The 17,958-nt window shown below is 33.7% G+C and overlaps 2 protein-coding genes across 2 annotated transcripts; both read left to right on the top strand.

Annotated features, from left to right (window-relative positions):
* Nucleotides 1-738: 738 nt before the first annotated feature.
* LOC133698047 (alpha-galactosidase-like) lies at nucleotides 739-4,306 on the top strand. The gene is made up of 14 exons (XM_062120927.1): nucleotides 739-985; nucleotides 1,125-1,181; nucleotides 1,296-1,330; nucleotides 1,697-1,800; nucleotides 2,263-2,338; nucleotides 2,494-2,552; nucleotides 2,643-2,708; nucleotides 2,808-2,891; nucleotides 3,013-3,077; nucleotides 3,186-3,268; nucleotides 3,354-3,444; nucleotides 3,535-3,584; nucleotides 3,817-3,957; nucleotides 4,044-4,306. Exons 2-14 carry the CDS (start codon nucleotides 1,133-1,135, stop codon nucleotides 4,128-4,130), a joined length of 990 nt encoding a protein of 329 aa, XP_061976911.1. The 5' UTR covers nucleotides 739-985; nucleotides 1,125-1,132; the 3' UTR covers nucleotides 4,131-4,306.
* A 1,067-nt stretch (nucleotides 4,307-5,373) lies between these two features.
* Nucleotides 5,374-7,974, top strand: LOC133696860 (rust resistance kinase Lr10-like). The gene is made up of 3 exons (XM_062119146.1): nucleotides 5,374-6,215; nucleotides 6,355-6,411; nucleotides 6,502-7,974. The coding sequence occupies exons 1-3, from the start codon at nucleotides 5,543-5,545 to the stop codon at nucleotides 7,614-7,616; spliced, it is 1,845 nt and encodes a 614-aa protein (XP_061975130.1). The 5' UTR covers nucleotides 5,374-5,542; the 3' UTR covers nucleotides 7,617-7,974.
* Nucleotides 7,975-17,958: the final 9,984 nt, after the last annotated feature.

Below are 17,958 nucleotides of genomic sequence, written 5' to 3'. Positions count from 1 at the left end.
TTGTTTATGTTTTAATTAATACCTTCCATATGTGACTTTTTTCCCGCTTATTTAGCATTGTTTAGATTTTGGTTATTTTTTTAATGATATTAGGTTTGTTTGATTTTTAAAGAGGTTGGTATGATTCTTGTGATTTTTTTAAAAAATTTTTTATATAGATTAAATTTGTTTTTTTTTAATATTGATTGTTTCATAAAATCTTTAATTTGTGTAGTCTTGCATGGTATTGTTTTTCTTTTATTGTATTCAATAAATTTTATTATGTGTTGGTTTCTATTACAAATTTATTTTGATTAATAAATTCATTAAATATAATCAGGTAAATTACTTGCTGCGATATTAAATATCTTGATCTATATTTATCTCTTAGTTTTTTTTAGTTTTGTTTTTGTTTATTGTTGATGATTTTTTTTCTTTTCTTTACATGATAATTATTGATTTGTTTAGTTAGATGCGTGCATAAGTTTTTCAATTTACATCTGAGATTTTTTTATGTAAGAAAACACGTTGAAAAATTCTGCATGTTTGATTTTTTTATTATGTTTTGATGTTTTAGATTCAATTTTTATTCGTATGATTTCTAAATTTTTTCCCTTGACTCTTTTACGCTCGATTCATGACGTTTTGCTTTTGTTTGCTTTTTTATTCACTGCTCTATAACACATGAAACCTCTTTTAATTACCAAAATCTTAAATTTTTCTTACTCATTTTAAAACATTGATATAACATGAATATCTTTTTTTATATTGACAAAAAATTTACTCGTTTCACAGCATAGCGCTGACCATTTATCTAGTTTTACCTCTGGACATGTAAAATATTCAATCAAATAGTCCACTTAGATGGAACCTGACTTCCATTTTTCTGAGCCAATATTTTCTAGAACAAGCTTTGTGTTGTATCTAATGAATTAAGGTTGGTGCAGATGGAACAGTTACAATCACTTTCCCTGCAAGCTTAACGAAGAACTGATTCGTGATACAGGTACAATCGTGATGTCTTACAGCACACTATGTTTTTATTTTTCTTTTGGTCATGAAATACTTGCTTTTAAGTTTTGGTCTTGGTATAAAGTAAGTTGTCACTGGTGATTTTGGCTGAATTTTGTCCTTTTTTCGTACAGCTGATGCAATGGTTTCGAGTGGAATAGCAGCTCTTGGATACAAGTATATTAATCTAGGTTAAAAATCTTCCTTTTCAACAAAGAGGCTGAAAGCATTAGACAGCTACTGATTTTCTCTTATTAATTGGTGAACTAATATGTTCCTGTCCTTTAAAATTTTGATTTCGGCAGATGATTGTTGGGCAGAACTGAAAAGAGATTCCAAGGTACATCATTTTTAGGAAAAATATTTCAAGTTGCTTGCTATTGTTTACATTTCTGACTGATTTATTTTTTCCTGCATTTGTTATTTTACTGAATTGTTTGGTTGTTTCTGTTCTACAACGTACTTACTGATAAACCTTTACGTTTTGTGGGATTACAATATAAACACAATCCCTTTTGCCAGTATCCTTCTTAATTAGTTCTTAGTGCGGCAGCATAAATTTATCCATGAAGGAGGGATTCTCTCTGTTGCTTGTGAAGTTTTTTTTTTTCATAAAGCATCAGAGAATACAAGTCTTCAGTGAAATAATGTCTTTATATTTTGTTATAAGAATTTGAAAATTTTTATCTGCACCTATTATGTGCAGGGGAACTTAGTGCCAAAGAAGTCTATTTTTCCGTCTGGTATGAAGGCTCTAGCAGATTATGTCCACAGCAAAGGGCTAAAGATCGGAATTTATGGCGATGCTGGGTACTTGTGATATTGTTTTCCTTCTTTCACATTTTCTGAAGTTTGGTCAAGAAATCACGGTTGTGCACTGTGCAATAAGGCCATACTTTGTGTTGACCTGATACTTATGCTAAAACAAGCAGATCAAATGAGTGCATGTGTATTGATGCGTCCGATCGGCTACAATGGAAAATATTATTTGACCTACTGAATCAGTTCGTCTAGTTTACTGCTTAATGTAAAACCAGTGCTTCTCTAAAGACCTAGATATACAGATCTGCCCCAAGTCACTAGGATATCTTAACTTTCTTCCACTAGGAAAGATAGGAGCTTCCCCAAGTTTGAAGCTGTGTCCTCGCATTTAAGACTTCGAATCATGAGAGCATGACAGAACACAGCGATAAATGTTGTGGAATTAATGATTAGAAAAGTGGATTGGCCTCTGATGTTTATAGCGCACTAAAGAAATGTTTATTTTTGCAGGACCCTGACTTGTGCCAAGACTATGCCAGGATCACTTGGTTACGAGGAACAGGATGCGAAAACCTTCGCTTCATGGGTAATTTTGTTTTTCCTTCAGTCGTTTTCTTCTTCATGATACAAAACCTTTTCCTTCAGGAAACTTAAAAGACTTTGGCTTCTGCCTAGTGTGCGTCTGTCAAACCTCGTAAATATATCGCCATGACTGTTTCTTTTTTTGGCTATTTTCTCAAGGGAATTGATTATCTGAAATATGATAATTGTCATAATAATGGGGTAAGCCCGCAAGAAAGGTACGTGGTACAAGTTCTGAAATCTGATGGAAAAAATGATCTTTCAAAATTAAAATAAGTGGTCTCTACCTATTCACTTCTTGATGACAGGTATTCAAAGATGAGCAAGGCACTATTAAGCACAGGCCGACCTATCTTCTTCTCTCTTTGTGAATGGTATATTACTGTTCCTAGCATTCTGTGCCGTGTTCATTTCCCTGAGAAATCTCCATAATTACCCTTTTAACAACGGAACCATAATACATTGGTATGCAGGGGTCAGGACAATCCAGCAACCTGGGCAGCTGGAATTGGAAATAGTTGGAGGACGACTGGAGACATCAAAGATACGTGGGATAGGTAAGGAGAGCATCTTATATATGAGATCCAAAGTGGATATGAGCATTCACAATATCGCAGCGAGGGAGATAGATTTGGTGAATTTTAGGTAGAAATTATAAAATGGCCACTCTTTTGACAGCATGACATCCCGTGCTGATCAAAATGATGATTGGGCATCTTATGCTGGACCTGGTGGATGGAATGGTGAGGCTTGTTGCTCTCTTACTATCAGTCAACAACCAAATTGTTTTTTTTCTCTTGACAAGTTATGACATCAAACATTTTGTTTTCTTATTTGTGACTGAGTTTTAGACCCAGACATGCTTGAGGTGGGCAATGGGGGCATGTCAACCGAAGAATACCGCTGTCACTTTAGTATTTGGGCTTTGATGAAGGTATTGGAAAAGAAAAGAAAATGATTGTTAGTGTCATTGTTTCTGTAGCCGAGCAGTTAATAGATTCTTAATGGTGAATAATTAGGCCCCTCTTCTTCTTGGGTGCGATATCCGCTCCATGGACAACGACACGTTTGAGTTGCTAAGCAATAAAGAGGTTATTGCAGTTAATCAGGGTAGGTTTTGGTTGTTTCTCTATTCAAATCCATTCCATTTATTAATCAAGCGTATGAGCTTTTGCTTTACTGCTATTCTTCCACTGACAGATAAGCTTGGACTCCAAGGAAAGAAAGTAAAGAAAACTGGAGATTTGGAGGTAGTGCTTTATGATTCATACACTGCGATTTTCATATATTATTTTTAAAAACTATATTTTATAGCTTTTCAAAAGTAATAACCTTTTCAAATGGACCCTTGGCATCCCTTTAATAATTAACCCCCTGAAAGGAAAGAAAACAAGCTTAGAGCTTACAAGAATAAAAATTAACGCCCTACTAAACACCCCTAGTATCATCTTAAATACCCCTAATACGGGGATGTCTGTACAGGTATGGGCTGGTCCTTTAAGTGGGAAGAGGATAGCAGCGGTCTTGTGGAACAGAGGATCATCAAGGGCTTCTATAACTGCAGATTTCAAGGACATTGGACTCAAATCATCAGCAGTAGTCAATGCTCGAGACCTCTGGGCGGTCTGACTCTAAGAATCCCTTCCTCACATTTTCGTTGATTTTTGTTGGCAAAAAGAAAACTAATACCAGGGAACTTCAATTTGCAGCATTCAACAATGACTTCAGTCCGGCATCAACTTACAGTAACTGCTGAATCCCACGCATGCAAAATGTTCGTCTTCACACCACAGTAGCAAGCTTGTTACACATAAATGGAATGTATTGCTTCATATAAAATATGTCAGAAAGAAAATATTCATATATATACATATATAAAAAAATAAAAATGCAAAGAAATATGAAAATAGAATGATCCAAGTGAAGGATGTGATTGAATATACATGGAATCAAACTGTTGGTTTTATAAATATACTTGATATGAGGAAACAGAAGAGGGTAGAAAAAAAGCTCGAGGTTATTGAAACAATTGCAGTACCCAGTTGCAAGGTTCTAATCAGTACAGAAAGGTTGGAGAGGGCTTGGTCTATTTACAAACGAAACAAAGTTTGAGATCTTGATCGAGGGGTGATAGTTACCCAGTGGAAAGAAGGCTTCGTCCACCGTGATTAGACGAAGGAAAGATAAATGCACTCACTTCCACCCTCCAATCCATTGCAGTACGGATAAATACAAGACAACAGCAGAGGGAAATCCAGTTTCCTCTCTATAGTCTATGATTACTCGGTGTGGCATTCTTCTCTAAAAAAAATTAATTTTTAAAATCATTTTTTATCATTTAATTGTTTTGATATATTGATGTAAAAATTAAATTTTAAAAAATATTATTTTAATATATTTTCAAATAAAAAAAATACCTATTGAAAAAACAATTGAAAGATCAATGTAAAACACTATCTATATCCATAGTCCACTTGCCCAACATAAAGCTAGGCAGTAGAAAAGTAGAAACCAGCACGAAATGCTCCACGCATCTTAATTTCTTTTTCTTTTGATTCATTGATCCACGAATCTAATAATCTGTAACGAATCCGAATTGGGTTCTAGCTGATAATTTGAAAGAAAAAGAAACAAATAACCCATGTCTCACTTTTTTTTTTACCACAGTCCTCTTGTTCCTATTTTATGGTCTGTTGTTTATTCTTTGCAATTACAGATATGGCAATAAAATTCTCGTACGAATAATAAAAGCATTCCCAATCACTTGGTTTATGAATTAACCATGATTAGTGCTGGTTAAACCAACATATCATTACCTTGATATTTTTTAAAAAATTATTAATAAACATTTTAATATTTTTAAAATAATTTATTTAGCGTACATAAGGGTTTTTTATTTTTTTATTTTATTTTATTTTTTAAATTAAAAAAATAATTATTTTATCTGCAGTGCATGTCAATAATATAATTTTAACGCTATTGGTTTACGTGAAGTAAAATTCACTTTCGACGTGCTGATCATGGTGTATCATTTAGCCATTGACTATTGAATTGAATCGATGACCCCTTGATAAACGTAACCAGTCAAGTTCCTTGCTGATTTCTCAAAACAAAAAAAAAATTCTGCTAAAGTGCTATCATATCCTAGGCCCGTCCTCTCTCTCAATTTATTATCAAGATCTACGTCTTTCCTGTAGAAAAAGAAACCATGATCAGAAGGCAAGAATCACCGGTACCCTCAACTACCCTGTTTTCTGTGCTAATCTTTATACTCTCAACTGAAGTTGAAGCAAGATTCATCCCACATGTTTGCTCCCGTTCTTCATGTGGAGACATCGAAATCATCGACTACCCCTTTCGCCTAAAGACCGATCCACCTGGCTGTGGTGAAACAGTTTTTCAACTTTCTTGCGAGAACAACAAGACCATATTAGAATTCCACTCAGGGAAGTATTATGTTAAGCAAATTTCCTACGATGATAATAGACTCCGCGTTGTTGATTTTAACTTAGCTAGTGGTAGCTGCAGCCTTCCTTACAAATCAGTGTCGGTTGATGAGGTTATAGATGATCATCACTATAGATTAGTCTCTACCACTTACACAAGTTTTATCAAGTGTTCAAGTAATTTGAGTGATCAAGCTTATAGACTTCTTCCTTGTTTGAGTGGAAACGGGTCTAGTTTTTATGTTAGTTATGATAACTACATAATTTCTAATCTCCAAGGACCTTGCTCGTTCATTTCAAGAGTTCCTACAGTTTATCAGACTGTCTTGTTTCCTTCCTTTGACAGTATCTTGCAATTGATGCAAACAGGGTTTGATCTTGAATGGTCTATTGAGTGCTGGGATTCATCATTTAGCTATGATTGTTACAAATCAGGTCAGTCAAATCCTAACAATCTTCTTTTCTTTCTTTATCTGCTTTAATTATCATTATTTTGTTTTGAAGATTCTTGCTGATCATTTATTCAACGATGTTGGAAAATGCTTAACTTTTCATTGCTTATGTGCCTGTGCAGGTAATTATCTCCCCCCTTGGTTTGCAGCTTTCTCGATGACTTGGAACGTTTTGTCAGGTATATCTTTCTCATTGGAACTCCTAATACTCTATGAGCTTATTGTTGTATTGGTTCTGTCAAAATTAAAAAAATTCAATTTGATTCCAGCAATATATCTAGTTGGAAGATTCATCCTCGCTCCGATAGGTATATTTGGATTCCTTATCCACAAGTACATGACAACAAAGAAGGCGATTGACAACGAGCAGAGATTTCTGCGCCGTCAGCAACACTCGATGCCAAGGAGGTACTCTTACTCTGACATTATTGCAATTACAAACAACTTCGAAAATAAATTAGGCCAAGGTGGATTTGGGACTGTATATAAAGGACAACTTCGTGATGGGTTTTCAGTTGCTGTTAAAATGCTTGACAATCCCAAATGCAACGATGAAGACTTCATTAATGAAGTCTCCATAATTGGTAGAATTCATCAAGTCAATATAGTATGGCTGATGGGATTTTGTTCTGAGGGGTGTCACCGAGCTCTTGTCTATGAATACATGGCTAATGGATCTCTTGATAAGCTTTTATTTTCAAGAGAAGCCGAACGTCATCTAGTTGGCTGGGAGAAACTCCTTCAAATAGCCTTAGGGACAGCTAAAGGGATTGAGCATCTTCATGGGGGATGCAATGTATGTATTCTTCATTCAGATATTAAGCCTCATAATGTCCTGCTAGATAATAATTTCATCCCAAAAGTTTCAGATTTTGGCCTCTCAAAATTTTATCCCGAGGAAAAGGATTTTGTGTCCATTAGTACTACCAGAGGAACTATAGGGTACATTGCTCCTGAAATGATTTCGAGGAACCTTGGAGCTGTTTCTTACAAATCAGATGTCTATAGTTTTGGGATGTTATTATTGGAAATGGCTGGAAGAAGAAGGAACTCTAATTCAAAGGGAAATTGTTCAAGTGAAGTATATTTCCCGTCATGGGTTTATGACCATCTGATTGAGAGGGCAGATTTACAGCTTGAAAATGTTACTGAAATTGAGGCTGCTATACCAAGAAAGCTTTGTTTGGTTGGGTTGTGGTGCATCCAAAAGGCAGCATCAGATCGTCCATCAATGACCAAAGTTGTGGAAATGCTTGAAGCCAATGTCGATGATCTGCAATTACCTCCTAATGCCTTGTCATTTCCTCAATCTATTTCCAAAGAAACTCAATCAGATTCTTCAACAGAATTGCTAATATCTGACACAGTGGAACAAAGCTTGTAGAATGACATTGATTGCAAGAAAAATAAAATTACAGGAAGAAAAGAAAGAAATTGACAGAAGTTCTGATGTCGAAACGGTCTGCAGTGAAAATAGCTCAGCTTATGTGTTGGACTGTTTCTTTGTATAGTTGCAGTAGTTACATGTCACAGACTCTCTGCCCAGTACTCAATATGTTAACACCGAGCTTTAGTGAGGTAGAGTAGAGTTCAGGAAATTGTTATAGGATCGTAGAAAACAGATGCATATGTTATGGCTTAATTCTGAAAAACAAAAAACAGGCTAGTATTCGGATTAACCATGCTCATGCCTGCTGCCAGTACCCTATGTTTGTTTCGGTACCCTATAGCTTTTCTGCCAACCATTCGTAAAATTGCTGTGCGCTTTATAGCTTTTCTACCAGGCAATCTTCATCGCCATGTGTTTCCCTGATTTATCAAGCCTATCAACAATTGCGTGTTAAGCTGAAAGCTTAATTGTCAATGAATTGGATCGCCTAGACAGCTGATTGTGATTGAATAATAATAATCGACGTCTCTGTCTTGCTGGCTTTAGTTATCGTTTTAGTTTCAAGACCTGTTCTTTTCATATTTATTATGCCATTCAACCTCTACGCACATTTTTTCTTAAAACAGTTTCCCAAGTGAACGAGCTTGGAAAAAAAAATATTTTTTTCTTTTTTGGCTTCCCTTATCTGGATTTTAACGAAGTTTGCAATCTTAGCCATTCAGCTAGCTACACATTACATGCTCTGCAGAAAGAAACAATATAATAGCATCTGTTCTTCATCTTCCCCTGATCGCTTATACTCCATAGTTTGTCTTTATTTTTTGATGAAGAGAGGTGATTTGAAGTCCCCCCTTTTTTTTACTGTGAAGATGACAATTTGGCGTCTTTCATCTTATTTATCTACATATTTGAAAGTATTTGAGCGCTCGCCCACGCTGTAGTCCTCCTTTTCTCCATTCCGCATTACTCAGATATCTGACTTTGAGTAGTAATGAGTCCAACGTCCAGGACATGTTAATGTTAATGATATCAACATTTAAATTGTGGGTCTTTAAGAAGTTCTAAAATCATTCTAATAGTATTTTTTTTTATTTCTAATGAAAATATATTTTTTTTCAACCATATAAAATTTTAAATATTATTTTAAAAGGTACATTTTTAATCAAAATATACGTTTTTTTTTAACGCCCCTTTTAGGGTTTTTTCAACAAACACGTATTTACTTTTTAGTAAAATAATAATAATTTTATTTATACATTTTAACAAGGTCCATAAGAAATATATCTTCAACCAAAATAAGTGTTTTTTTAAACAAAATCTTTTAAATTTTTAATAAATTAAAATAAGTTTTTGTATTTATCTTTTTAATAAGACAAATACTTCCATTAATAATTTCAATAAATTGAATATATTTTCCTATAATTTCTCCATAAATATACATTTTCAACCAAAATAAGTGTTTTTTAATTAAAAGCAATCATTTCAAGGTTTTCTCAACAAGTAAATATTTAATTTTAATAAATAAAAGTTATTTTCATTTATACTTTTTAATAAAATACATCATTATGTTAAAGGTCTTAATTCATTTAGTATAAACTTCTATAGCTTCTCCACAAAAAATATATTGTCATCCAAAATATGTGTATTTTTAAACGACCTTTGTAAAGTTTTCACAATAAATATGTGTTTACTTTTTAATAAATATGAATTAGTTTAACATAAAGCATGTCATTCTATTCTATTAATGGTCTCAATCTTTCAAATAATTTTTCTTATAACTTCTCCATAAATCTATATAATTTTTTTGAATATGAACACAGACATGAATAATTATTATAAATAATCTTATTAAAAGATATAAAAGCAATTTGATGGAATATTATTTAACATACTTGCATATAAAATCAAGTATTTTAACATGAATGGGTGGATGTGTTTTTGATTAATTAAGCTTGTTATAAATTAGAAAATTGAAAAAAAAAAGGATATTTAATTCATTCCAGGAAGAAAAAGTTAATAGAGTTGTGAGTCTTGTGACAAAAGAGGGAGAAGCCGTGCCAATAGCCACTACGTAGACTCACATGAGAACAAGCTTGGGCTTTGCCTACGAGTTTAACTGGGCTTACTGAACTTCATTCAATCTTCCAAGCCCAATTAACAAGTCTAAAAAAACCCATCAAGCTGCGTAACTAATTGTCTGGTTGGATGGTTAGCTCTCATCTCTCCAAAAGTCTCCCCTTGTGAGTAGATTGATATGAAAAAGAAGAAGAAAAATGGACTCCAGTATTTACCATTGCTGATGAGTAAAATTAAGGTTCAAAAAAATTGAGCCATTAGTATTAACTTTTTTTATATATTTAAAAATAAAAGATATTTTTGAATTAATTTATTCGTTAAATAACACTATTTTTTTAAAATAAGGATATATATATATAAGATGTGTATCTTTAAAATTTGAAACTTCAATATTCTCAACTCGTTTATTATTAATGTATTTTTTAATTTATTTTACAAGCAAATTATATCATTTCTAGAGATCTAATAGCAAAGCTTCCACCAAGCTACTATATTTTTTCTATTTAAATCCAACAGGGAAAGAAAACACAAGTTCCTTCAGATTTCCTTGTCTGGATCATGAAATGGACCTTTTTTTCTTTAATCCTCGAGCAGCATTGCTTGGAAATTACCTTTCTGCAGCAATTATTGCTTACAAAATCAATAATAATTAATTCTAAAATCTTTTAAGCACTTACGAAAAAATTGTTCCATGCTTAAACTACTATTCCTTAATCTCATCAATTAATTATTGAGCTCCAAATGTGTGCTTGCTTTGACTTGATCATTTGGATATCACGAAGTAATGACAAAACATCTCAGCAAGGGATATAGCGGAACCAAGAAATGATCCTGATGCGCTTTTACTGAAGAAAAAGATACAGATCATACAGTTGGACTTCTTTGTATATGATCACTCGAAAAGATAAAATTTCCCCCTTTTGGATTCATTATTGCTTTGGCAAGGCTTTTCTTTTCTTTAAAGGAGGAAATTCAGGCGTACTCAAGTGCACGTACGTATCTTCAAACATATTTCTGCTTTTATGTCAGTGCTTATTGATAAATTAAATGGTAAAGACAACATCATGACATTCAATCTCTCAAGAAGACTTGAAGCCAAATCGTGGCTTCTTTGACATGTGTGTTAAGTACCATCATGGAGTTTTAATGCTTGCACCAGAAGTCATTTCTCTCTTTTTTGGATCAAAAAGAACTGAAAGCTGGTTAATGCACCTAAAAATGACCTTAAATATCGACAGGACTCCATTCACAATATTTCCGGTCCCAGCTTTTCTGCAATTTTGTGCTTTCTAACCACAGTGTCTGTAATCTTGTAGGGACCAAACTTAAAACTCACACTAAACTGATATAGCATGTTGTCAGCTAGTTCTAAACAGGAAGGAAATCTAAAACTCCACTTAAATACCAAGGTAAATAGAATTTGACGAGATTGTGTGAACATGTGGCGCCTTTCTCTCCCCTAAAAAAAGAGTTCGAGTGCCCATTAGGGCATGCCTATCAGCTCGTTAAATTCTTTTGATTTATATATATATATCTAAAAAATACTCGCAATTCTTCAGCTGACTTGCCAGACGCAGCGTCAAAAATACGATGCCGTGTTGTGAAGTTGGAAGGGACCGTCCGAACGGCAATTCTATTTATCTAATGTTTCTTAGAACTCAAAATTCAATGCATGTTGCTTTACCAGTGAAAGATCATAATTAAAGCGATCAAGCAAACACAGAAAAGCAATAAAGTAAAAAAAATAATAAAAACTTGGAATTTCACCCAAGTCTCTGGCCGGTACAGATCAATAATCAAAGCAAGACAGAGATGCTTGGGGAGAAATATAATTAAACAACAAAAAAAAGTAGCAAACCAAAGTCTTTCTTTTATCCCCAATACATAGCGAAGCAAATAGAACATGATAGGTGTAAGTGATGCATGCCCAGCAGCATTACCAATATTTCCATACAGGCCCCTAGCTAATTCAAGACAAGACTATCAAGACTCACCTTAACAAGGTAGCTACCTTGTATGCATCTCTTACATCCCATGTCTAATATAACATGAAGTAACAAGAAATGGAAAAGAAACAAAAAAGAACAACCAGAGGCGAAGACGTAATAAACACAGAGCATAAGGTAAAACAAGGAATATAATGAAAAATAAAAGACCTAAAGTTAAGGTAAATCGGACCGCTACCCTCAATTCCCCGCCATGCAATCATGCACTCTCCCAATTCTGCCCTTTACTAGGCTAGAAACTCAGGAGAGTGCAATTGCAAAGCCTTGTTTGTGTGTTCTTTTGCCATCTGTTCACCCATATTTACAAAAGAACTCTTCTACTCCTTGATGCCACCACGACCACCCACCACTTCCTTTGTAGCCACCACCATAGTTGGCGGGCTGATCCCTCCGGTTACCACCGATCATGATTGACATTACCAGGTAGCTAGAATGAATGAATATCCAAGCTTAAATGTGGGCAAAAGCTTAGTGCTAGCTAGCTACTAGCAAAAGAAAGTCTAGAACGAGTGTGGATAAAGGGCATGAGTGCCATGATGGGTCATATATAAAGGCGAGATTGTAGCTTTTGGTCTCATGTGAGTGGCGCTTTTTAATTTTGTTTCCTGATAGAATGTGATTTTATTTTGCTTGTTTCTTTCCCTTTCTTCTTCTTCTTCATTCTTCTTGTTTTTTTTTTTTTTTAATGTATAAAAAAGGTTATGTTGAACAATTGGTCTAAACTTATTAAGGGCATGTTTGTGGGGGGATGCAAATAACTCCACTAACTCGATTTCCAAGGCTCTTGGAGTTTTCATATTATTCTCATGGAGGAGAAAAAAATTGATATTGATGGGGTTTATTTGTCTGTGCATGTGAACGTGGCTCCGTTCCACTGCATTTTAATTATAGAATGGCATGGCTAGTCACTTAGCTCAAGAAAAAAGTCGTCTTCATTGCCTTTTTAGTTTGACTACCTTATTATTGAGAGCTCGGTGGATGTGGTGTATGCTGTTTTTCATGGCCAATTTTAAATTTTTGGCTAGTCATTACCTAGAACAATGTGCATGAAAATTGGACGCAGACGAATGAATAAAATAAGAAAGTATATAATCAACTATTATGTGCCTACTTGCTCGAAACTTGGGCGGTGCAGTATAGCAGGATGATTGAGTAATGAAGTACTACTGTTCATCAGCTCATGAAAAGCACGATGCAGGTTGAACTTGTGTTTTTGTTTTTTTCTGCCAAGGAAAATGAAATCTCAATATTAATTCATAATCCTAGGCTTATTCCGTATAAACACACTATGAAGAAATAATTAATATTTACTGTTGCTTGCTGTTGCTAGTTTAATTTGCACGACCTTGAACAAGATCGTGAGTACCAGAGTTATTAGGTATTTATGATCTTGACTTTCAACTGTAGTTATAAGTTTGGGTTGGTCTATTCGATAACTATCATGTCATCAAGGCACATTTTTTTTTGCATAGATGTTTGTTTAAAATAATTGTGTCCAATCATTAAGTTAGTGTTCAAATAAGAGTATTTGATGCATTGATTATTTTCGCATGTGTGGTATAATTAAGAAGCTGGAACTCTTAATTAATTAATTAATTATGTCACTATAAATTAGCTAGGGTTTAATTAGCGTTCGACTATATATGCATGCACTATCAAACAACATGGAAAGAAACTTGCTGAGACAGCCGTGAGTACAGTCACAAAATCAAGAGAATATATAACCCTTAAACTTAATTAACCCTATATATATATCATGTATTTACATTTAGTCCATGCAACGCATCAATATTATACATATTATAATCTTGGTATAATTATAGCCTAAATCACCTATAACAAAATGAGACGTGAGCGACCGATGGATAACTGTGCATGTTCTTTAATTTCTTTGATGAATTGTACATGCGTATGCTTAGACGATTGATCCATACTTGATCAAGAATTGACTTATTGTCATATCGTATATATAAATAAGGTGACTTTGTTTAATTTGGTTTTACATGCAATATATAGTTCTCCTGTACATAACTACAAATTCTGTAATTGTTCCAGTTATTTAGATAGGCAGTAGTCTGCATAATTAATTAATGGGAAGAACTCGGAATTGAACAAACAAAATTGCATTAGTTATGTCAGCTATATATATGTATATATATATATATATATATATATATATATATATATATATATATATATATAAGCCCTCGTTGAATTTCAATGTCGTAATAGCTACAGATATATCTATAACAAGACACCTTTACTGGGTTCATGCACTATTTCTATATTCCACGTTAATATATGGTTAATTATACGTACGTGTGTTCAATTATTTGGCACTCATCCAAGTCCTTGTCGTGCATGACTTCACAATCCATCTTATCGTCAAGGCTAGGGATCATTTTGATTTCCTTGATATTTCAAGAAACGAAAACAATTTTAATAGAGGATGGAAAATTAAACAATTTGAAAAGCAATTTTTCTTAACAGTATTTAAAAAGTAAAAGAAAACAAAAAACAAAGAAAGAGATGAAACACTCTGTGAGAATGAAGTGAGGTATGTAACCTTAAATTTGAAGAAATAATTGCACAAGTAGTTTGTCTAGTGATCTTTTTGGCAGGACAGATATACTCACTAGCTAGACATGGAGGGGACACACTACTTTTAAGTTTGATAGTGGAAGAAGCAAATGGGTATAGAAAGTTTGAGTCACTCAATCACTTTACTATAGATTTTGTCCACGACGACATGAAAAACAAAAGAGCAAAGATATAATTAAAGCTTAATTGCAAGTCAGCGGTGAGATTCGCCTTTAATCACCTTTTCCTATCCACTCTCTAATTTTCAAAAATTGTGTTGATAATGAGATAGATTCTGTCCAATTAATTTGTCGAAAAGTTAATCGGTCTGTTCTTTCATATTATATTTATTTTAAATAGAGATATATATTTACAGCATTATAGCAGCTTAATTACTACTACTATACATGGGATATTATAGATATACAAATTAATTAGAATAAAATCGAATCATAAAGATATAATCACATTATTATGAAGAGAGGATTATGCCAAAAAGAATTACGTACGGAGATAACAATCACTACATCAATGAAGAAAGGACTATTGCAAAGAAAATCATGGAATGTTAATATATTATAACATCATTATAGAGAGCATATGTCCTCCCGTGATTAGATTAAATTTCAACATGATTTTTTTTTTACTAAAAAAATTTAATAATGCCTAAATATTTTTTGACATTGAAAAAATGATCCAGCTCCATAATAGCACGTGCGGAAATCCAGTGCATTACAACATGGGCGAGTTGAATCTTGGCCGTCCAATTGTACTGATGATTAAAGTGACATAAACACTGTGTTTTACGTCACGATGATGCCATTTATTCGTCAATGATGTAAGCTACTTCTCCACTGGTTCTTGTATTAAAATTATTAAATCGAAATAGGAGTAAATGGAAGGATGAACAAGGAAAACGAAGATGTTAAGTGCTTCGCTGCTCTCTTTTTCCATATTAGTTTGCTTCTCAGTCCTTTGCAAACAATAGGCTCTCTTTTTTTCCAAAGATTGGGAAGCGTTTGATTTTTAATTTCCTAGTCGATGCTTAAGAGGGGAAAAAACTCCGATAAAATCTTAGTCTTCCATTTGATAGATTAAAACAACACGATCCATAATGTTTCATGCAACAATAAAAAAAATTCTCAAACTATGTATAAAAACAATATATATTCTTTATTAGTGAACTTAACAAAAATGGTGGAAACATAGTCATAGCATCTGGAGTTCTTAATTTTATATGAATGATTGCTACTGTAATCATTTTTCAATTGAGTCTCGGAGATGGATAATCACCTCTACAGTTTACACTGCTCGTGATAATTCAACTTTATTTCATACCTTTTAATTTTCTTTTTAAAATAACATGCTAAGCTGTTAAACGCGTTAAAACACTATTTTATTATATAATTTGATGTCCTGCTTCCTGGTTATTGAAAATCTTGTGCATCCAACTTGTATCGAAGACCTTTTTTCTTCAACAAAAGCTGCCCAGAGTAACTTTATCCAGCTTCGAGAAGTGAGAAAACCCAACGTGTCGAACATGCCATGGTATTAAATAAATTAATCGAGGCCAACCAAGGCTTTAAAATTGTCAGTATATTCGGAGTTATATCCTTAGTTTCTTACATAACATTGAACACGTTATCTATGAAAGCTCTTCATGAATTAAATTAATTTAAAATGCATTAATTATTTTCTCTCAATGACGTCGAGCCTTTCCTCCACAAAAAAAACTTGGTTAGCCACAATTTCTCAGAAATTCCTGGAAACGCGTGTACAAATTGCATAAACCCCGTACGCGGGCGCGCAAGTGGGAATGGCAAGACACCAGCCCACGGGCTAGTTTAAAAGGGATCAATCATTTGATACTCGACGGCCTCATTTACGGCTCAATGTCCCTTTAGAAATCTAAAGGGAGTAATGTGTTTTTTCACTGTCTAGCAATTGGTGGACAAAGAGCGGCGCGTGAGGCCTCGAAAGTTTGTTTCACGCAAGAACAATAGCTTTTACCAAGATGAGGAAAAGAAAATTACAAAATTGGACACAAAAGGAATTAAATGCGAGTACACGCATGCCTCCTCCTCGAGCTCGACTATTAGCATTGGATCCCGTATGGATGGTGTTTCTTTAGGAAAGAAAGATCCTTCACTGTGGCTAGTGGGGTTTGGTGTGGAAGTGGAGAAGAAAATGAGGGCCATGTGAATTTGTATTTGGATAAAGGCCCTGTGATATTTCTTTTGACAAGATGTGTAAGAGCTAAGTAACATTATATTATCATTTGCACTAGATTCAAAAACAATTGGCTAATCTTTCTTGTGTTCATCGAGGGTCCCTTTTATTCTTTTTCCTTGTCTGTGGGTGATTTGTACAGACCATTTTTTGGTTATATTTGCTCTCTTGATTGGTTGTTCCGCTTGTTTTTTGACTTTTATGAGGTTAATGAGGCCGAATTAATAAACTATGTGTTTTGGGCTTACAGTCCAATTACGGCAACGGCTCTAATTAATTTAAAATCTAATACAGAGCCCAGTGCCGTGTTCCACTCACTCTGTGGAAACAATGTCTTGTTTTCGGAAATACATTGTTCATGTTTGACAATTATTTTCTACAAATTCTGTCATAAAGAGGTCATTTTATAGCGAAATAAAGGGTATTAAATAATCTATATGCAAAATCCTAATAGTAGTTATTAGTACGAGCTACTGTGATTATTAGTTTCTTTTAGTGAGAGGACGGAAACACTGATTACGTAGGAGTCGGTCCTGGGTGTGAATGGAATCAAATTTTCTCTCTCAAAACTACGTTGAATGACTTGACTAATTCGATCTGTTCTATTTTCGCCGGTAGCTGGCAATGCACAAAAAAGCAAAAAAAAAAAAAAAAAAAAACTAGGAGGAGCAAAAGTAGTATTCACCGTCAAAAGATAAAAAATGTAATGAATATTATTTCCAAACGTGACGAGTAATGGCCCTGTATTTCGTAAAAGGCAGGGGCCTCGTGTCAAATGGAGGAAGAAAAAATGGCTTTCAAGGTGGAAGATAACTCATGATCACTCGTCCAGGCAAACAAGTCAAAAAGCTAACAGCATATTTCCTTCGTCGACCTGAGCGAGCATGAGAGCTAATTGCCTCCGAAAGGCACAAATATATATGGATAGCTTCAAGGCGGCGCAAGTCGATAATAAGTTAAGCTCCAATAATAATTTTATATCAAGATTTTTGGACTGTTATGCAAGACTTTTTATATTAAGTTTTCTCTCAAGAAACTCTGACAAAATGTCGAATATGTTTGTTTTCTTGCTTGGGGGTGGGGGATCTGATATGATAATCACAACCATTAATAGCAGCAGTAATGTTTATGAATTTTTTACTTTTGCTTTTAATTCAAAACGTGTTTCTTGTAAATGATTTACGATAAAAACAAGTTAAAATATTAAAAAAATAAAATAACTCAAAATATCTGTTGAAAAAAATATAGTATAAGTGATAATTAATAAACTAGAAGTTAAGATTTTTAACTTTTGCTTAAGTAAAAAGTTTAACTCGATCATGCAACACATTCTTATTTAAGTTAAAAATTATTCTTAACCACACGCTTATATATTTTTACATATAATATATATTTTTTTATTAAGTTCCATACTAAATAAATATTATAAATGGATATATAGTAAA

Source organism: Populus nigra, chromosome 6 (assembly GCF_951802175.1).
Source record: "Populus nigra chromosome 6, ddPopNigr1.1, whole genome shotgun sequence".
Taxonomy (NCBI): Eukaryota; Viridiplantae; Streptophyta; class Magnoliopsida; order Malpighiales; family Salicaceae; genus Populus; species Populus nigra.
The sequence above is the reverse complement of the archived record's forward strand: the minus strand, read 5'-3'. Positions and strand labels throughout refer to the sequence as shown.

Excerpts from the sequence above, each read along its gene's own strand:
- LOC133698047 (XM_062120927.1), top strand. The coding sequence starts at position 1,133 with ATGGTTTCGAGTGGAATAGCAGCTCTTGGATACAAGTATATTAATCTA. Across the intron at positions 2,339-2,493 it reads CGAAAACCTTCGCTTCATGG|GGAATTGATTATCTGAAATA; the intron begins GTAATTTTGTTT and ends TATTTTCTCAAG. Across the intron at positions 2,553-2,642 it reads GGGGTAAGCCCGCAAGAAAG|GTATTCAAAGATGAGCAAGG; the intron begins GTACGTGGTACA and ends TCTTGATGACAG.
- LOC133696860 (XM_062119146.1), top strand. The coding sequence starts at position 5,543 with ATGATCAGAAGGCAAGAATCACCGGTACCCTCAACTACCCTGTTTTCT. Across the intron at positions 6,216-6,354 it reads CTATGATTGTTACAAATCAG|GTAATTATCTCCCCCCTTGG; the intron begins GTCAGTCAAATC and ends GTGCCTGTGCAG. Across the intron at positions 6,412-6,501 it reads GACTTGGAACGTTTTGTCAG|CAATATATCTAGTTGGAAGA; the intron begins GTATATCTTTCT and ends ATTTGATTCCAG.